The sequence below is a fragment of the Oryza sativa genome, chromosome 11 (assembly GCF_034140825.1).
Source record: "Oryza sativa Japonica Group chromosome 11, ASM3414082v1".
NCBI classification, from domain to species: Eukaryota; Viridiplantae; Streptophyta; class Magnoliopsida; order Poales; family Poaceae; genus Oryza; species Oryza sativa.
Genome location: NC_089045.1, coordinates 29,344,599 through 29,350,225, shown reverse-complemented (window position 1 = coordinate 29,350,225; position 5,627 = coordinate 29,344,599). Strand labels below are relative to the sequence as shown.

Sequence of the window (5,627 nt, the reverse complement as noted above, 5' to 3'; positions counted from 1 at the left end):
AAAAAGAAAAAGAAAATTCCTCTCCGATGGCCGGCGTTCCCCCGCCGCCGCGGCAGCTCGACGTGCGGCGCTTCGCGGCGGCTCGAGCCGGCGAGCTCCGTTCCCTCCACGAATCCGTATCCGCCCGCCTCGCCGGCCGCTTGACGCAGCCCCGCTCCGCGCGCCGCCGCACCACGGGCCACCTCCCCTCCAACAAGCGCCGCCGCCGCCGAAGCCGGGATGCCGAGGCGGCCGACGGTACGGAGGAGGAGGAGGGAAGGCCCTCGAGGAGGGTGAGGCGGCGGCGGGAGCTCGCGGGCAACACCGCGGAGGGGTTCTCCGCCGCCGGCGACGGCGCGCGGCGGCTGCGCACGCACCTGTGGCACGCCAAGAGGTTCTCCATGGAGAGGCGGTGGGGATTCGTCTTGCCCATCGGTGCCCATGGGAGGTACGCCTCGAATCCTCAGTTTATGATTACAAGATCCTTGATAGTAGATGATAATCTGACCTGACTTTCATACGGAGAGGGGAAATAGTACAGCGTTACTGAATTTTCTGTGTTAAATTAACTTTACTGAATTTCTGTGTTAGATTGTATTTGATCTGAGTGTACTACAAGCTTGAAATGAGCTCACTGGGTTGTAATCATTGCATTGGCGGGGCTCATTTATACTAGAAGAAATTCCCATCATTCCACTTGCTTTCCATTTTGTAATTTTTTTGGTGAGTTTGTATTCCACTAGCTCATCTCTAGTGAGAAAGGATTAAAGGCAAGAGTTATATGCTCGTTCTGGTTGTTCATAGTCCAACATGGGCACCACTGTTTAGGCAGTTCTAGAATTCTAGCAGAGCAAGTTAAACCGATTTGAAGGGCAATCAAATTATGAAAGCATTAAGCTAGTGTTCTTCATACCAACATTCGTCTTGTAAGTGCAATAAATTCTTAATCAGTTTCATCACCTTGAGGAGAGTGCAATAAATTCTTGTACAAAATGTAGAGGTTGATGTCTTACATGTAGTTTATCTTACGCTATCTTCATGACCTTCATGCTAAGGTTTATCATATATGTAAATTCAAATGAGTAATGCAGTTCACATTCTATCATGCAGAGGAAGGGGTTCAAGAACTGTTCTGAAGTGGCTCAAAAATGGAACAGTTGTTCATGATGCTAGCTACTTCACTCCAGTTGAGCTAGATGGTCCAGAGGTACAAGTTTCTCTATGTTCCTTTTTAGCCTTGCTTATCTCCTATTTCTTTTATACTTAAAGAAACTAATTATGTTGCTGGCTAACTGACGTAGGACTCCCTGTTATCGATTGTCAGAATGGTTCTGCATCCATCTCCTCAAGATAAAACTCCTGGCTTGAAGCATCTGCATGGTCAAGTTATGCGAGGTGTTTGCTATGAGAATGCTATGGTAGTTATACATTTACCACAGACAGCATAGGTAGAGGATTGTTTGGAATGAAAAATGTGACTTAATTGTATTTTCCAGCTTTGCCGTGTTGGGTGTCCTCACCTCGAAATTGTTGGGCCGGTGACATACATGTGGCGTCCATTTTTAAGGGAGGGTGGTGAATTGGAGACTGAAGATGTAGATTTGTCCAATTCTCAAATTATATCTGATGAAAGAAATTCTTTACGGCGCCAATTATGGATATGGATCCACCCTTCTGCTCTCAGTGAAGGGCTTGAAACATTAAGAGCCGCTTGTCATCAACAGGTTAGTCCTCTTTGTATTTTTTTTCTGCTACATGTAGCTTCCAGCTTTTGAGCTTTGAGATAAACATTTGTTTAGAAATATTGCTTCATTTGTTCGTCTATGTGCAGTAATGTCATTCTTACATTGCAGATGCAAGAATCTGGTGACACAATCAGTTGTTGCTCACTGGAGGGGAAAATGGCAAGATTAGAAGTCATGGGAAGCAATGCTATGCAATCTCTTAAGAGTATATTGAAGCCAGTTAGCAAGTAAGTTCATCTTTCCCTGAGAAAATTATAGTGGTCACTCCTGGCTGGAGAAAAAGATGATGTCGAGCTGTGCTAATTTATATTTTTTCAATGAATGCAGTCCAAGTATATCCACCAAGCTAGTTAATAAAAATAATGTGACTACATCAACTGATCCTCTGTATTGCTCTACTGGCTCTCATCTTTTGAAAAGATCTGTTTTTGATAATGCTGACATTCTTCAGTCTGGTGCTATACTATCCATGATAGTCCATGACCCCAGAGATAATTCAGTCGAGGGAACAGATTCTTCTAAAACAGTTTCCCTGGACCAGAATAACCAACTCATGGAGGAATACCAAGTTCCAAATGCTGATGAGACACCATCAGGGATTGGGAATATTTTGTCATCGATATGGCTGAACCCAGGAAATCACGATTTGGCCCTTTCAGACTGTAGAGAATTGTGGGATTCCAGCCTTAAGATAAATCCTCCTGTGGATGAGAAAATTCTTTGTATGGAGAAACACCACAGACGTATGAAGTTTTTCTGCCTTGATTCTGGAAATGATCAAGGACAAACAAGTCAAGAGAAGGATTCCATTGGTCGATCCTGTCCTGTTATTCTTCTGAAACATGCAAAAGGCAGTCTGATCTCTGTAGGGTAAGGCCCATTTTCTCAATCATGTTACATTTGCTGTCCTGCTCTTTTATGTTAGCTCTTATATGGTCCCATAATAGAAGTGCAACCATCATAAGTCTTAACATGAGAACTAGACCTACCTCAGTGTATCATGCTCATATTGGTTTAAGTTATTTTAGCTTTGGCTTCTTATAAAAAGTTTATTCAATATCTGTTATCACTAATTTTGCTTGATTATTTGTTGAACATTGGCTAACAATGATCTGTTTTCTTTCTGGTGCATTTGTGAATAATTTTTTACTGGCAATGATTTGTTTGAGAGGATTGTGCGATAATATTCCTAAAAGCTAGGATTCTCTACATGCTATTGTTATGTCATCATCCTGATGTGCAGCTATCTTGTTTCATTTTTGTTGACTTCACAGGTGGTCTGTTATTCTACCTTTGAGTTGGGTAAAACCTTTCTGGTTTTATCTTGTATCTCATGGTGCACATGCTATTGGCTTAAGAGAGAGACGGTGGATAGCCTCAAAGGTATTGTTATTGATAAAAAGATAGAATGCGCCAGAAAACAAGCTAATGATGTAATCTTAGATCCTTGCAAATTTATTATGTTATTACTATTGGTGATTGGCCTCCTGGTGCAGTAGTATGTTTAACATTGCCATCTGTATTCATTCAATAGTATGAAATAGTTGATATAGTTAAAGTAACAGTAAGATTACAGCCTTGGGGAAGCTGAGGATTGTGCAGCTTTGATTTATGTTTTATTGTTAATTGTGAGAAGTTTGTTCTATAGCAATACACTGATCCCTCTATTTGCAGCTCAAGATGCCATGCTTCCCTTATGATTATCCAGACAGCAAAGCCTATTCATTATTTATGGCTGAAGAGGCTGCTGTTCTCGATAAAGCTACCAACTGCCGCCCTTCTTCCATGAGACCTCCAAGGGTTCCTGTACCACCTTTATGGCATTGTGTCATTGCTAGTTTTCGTAAAGGAGATGGCATACTGAGCAATCTTGAAGATGACTTAAAGAGCGTCGCTACAGTATTATCTGAAAGTATCCCAGTAAATTCCAACTCTGGTGATGCAGAATCATCACCAACAAGTGCTCCTACATCCTTCCAACTACTTGTGCCAAGAACCATCCAAGTGTTGAGACAGTATGTGAAAAAAATTGATGAGAAGTATTTGAATTCATCTGACATGGAAGCAGTTACTGGCAAGTCCAGTCTAGTTTCTGGTGATAATGTGAAAACGGGATGCTCTATAAACAGATTATGTCTTGTAAGGGTGCTGATTAGAGCATTTAAGGAAGGTTCTTTTGAAGAGGGTGCTGTTGTTTGTGCCCCACTCCCATCAGATCTTTCAGCCTGGAACCGGAAGACCAGGTCAGTACTCACAATTTATTTCTTCAGCACCTCATGATGAGGGTATATTATTCATGTAGCTGTAAATTTTTTAGTTCACATGCAACTGAAGTGATACTTTACAACATTGGATCAATGTTGCTGTCCGATTGATTGTCATCTGATTTCTTAAGTTGATTCTGGCTTGAATCATTTTAGTTTTGTATCCCACTGCATTCTTCTGTATGAGATGAGTGCTGGGAAATATCAATTCAAGAAGCTCATCCCTGTTCACACATCTAACAGATCAGAAGAGGAGGAAGAAGAATGTCTAGAAAAATGGGAACTCCAGCTCCCTCAATCCCATGTAAGTTCTTATTTCTCTTGGCTGGATCCTAGCACCAGCAATCTCCAGCTGCCAAACGGCGATTCTACACGAAAGGCATTCAGATGGCCGATAGGCTTCGTCACGACGGGTTTTGTCCATGGAAGGTAATCTTGCCTCACCCAGTCTCCCTCACTATATGCCAACGATGCAATACTGAGTAATAAACCTTAACTGAACAATCCGCTTTACATATTACAGTAGTGGGCAAGATGCTGTTGCAGTTGCCTTCTGCGAAGCAAAGCTTCTCGCGGTGTTGAGGCGGCAGCAATGGAGGACACATGAAAGTCTGAAGCGCAAAGACATCTGTGTCCTTGTAAGGAATGCAAGATCAGCGGCATACCGACGAGCACTCGCAACAATTGTCCTGGAGCAGCAAGAGGATGACCTTAAGTTTCTCTAGTCTGTAAACCTTAAGCTGCTTATTTATCAATGTTGTAATTTTTTGTTCAGAATCTTTTACAGCTGTCTGATTCATGTTCGAGGAGTGAGAAGCAACAGGGTGGCAAACTTCCAACTCCCCAGTAAAATGTGAATCCTTTTTTATCCCTTCATAAATCAGTTGTCACATGGAGTCTGGGCCCACATGTCTGGTTGTGTCCTCTCCTTTCTTCACGGCAAATGCATGAAGGGGTGTTGGTTGCAACTTGCAAGTCACCGGCCAGCATTGCCCCCTATTTTGCCGGGAAAATTGTCCGGGAACAACCTGACCTCTCATTTCCCGCCAAATAAAGCCAGCCCTCTCCTTTCCCCTCCCTATTCAAATACATCTCCTTCACTTGCTTCCTCCCTTGCAGATTTTCAAACACCACCCCCCTACCCCAAACATGTCTTCAAGGATCCCGACGAGGGCGAACCTCACCCTCGCCGCCCTCCTCATCCTCCTCACCGTCGCCGCCACCACCGTGCCCCTCGCATCGGCGAAGTGCACCGTGAAGAACAAACCCGAAGGCAAGGTGGAGAAACCCGGTGGCACGGACGCGGGCTTGGGCTTGGCGGCGGCCCACATTTCACCGGAGAAGAATGCCGGGTTCACCAGCGGCTTAAACCACCGATGAGGTCCTGTCTTCGCTCGTGGCGCCGCCGTCATCAGCCGATCGATAGGACGGCCTCCTAATTAAGCCTTGTATTCCTTCAGAAAACAAAAGCTGTTTTTTCTTTCTGTTTTTGATAAATTAGTTTTTACTAGGAAAAATGACTATGCGTTGTAACGGGTGAAGGTTATTTTAATTTTATTATTGTTATACGGTTTAGTTAAGAGAATTCGCTTGGATATATATTTTTCTAGAAAATCATGAGCTATAATTAAAAGTCTGA

At 43.3% G+C, this 5,627-nt stretch overlaps 1 protein-coding gene across 2 annotated transcripts; it reads left to right on the top strand.

Moving 5' to 3' along the window:
- Positions 1 to 4,895, top strand: LOC4351115 (ribonucleases P/MRP protein subunit POP1). 2 transcript variants are annotated; one of them, XM_015759829.3, is made up of 10 exons: positions 1 to 427; positions 1,090 to 1,186; positions 1,281 to 1,397; positions 1,476 to 1,703; positions 1,833 to 1,951; positions 2,052 to 2,594; positions 2,999 to 3,107; positions 3,399 to 3,967; positions 4,232 to 4,417; positions 4,512 to 4,895. In XM_015759829.3, exons 1-10 carry the CDS (start codon positions 27 to 29, stop codon positions 4,711 to 4,713), a joined length of 2,571 nt encoding a protein of 856 aa, XP_015615315.1. In that variant the 5' UTR covers positions 1 to 26; the 3' UTR covers positions 4,714 to 4,895. The 2 variants fall into 2 exon arrangements, with proteins under 2 accessions (XP_015615315.1, XP_066161414.1); XM_066305317.1 differs by having other exon boundaries at positions 367 to 427; positions 1,304 to 1,397.
- Positions 4,896 to 5,627: the final 732 nt, after the last annotated feature.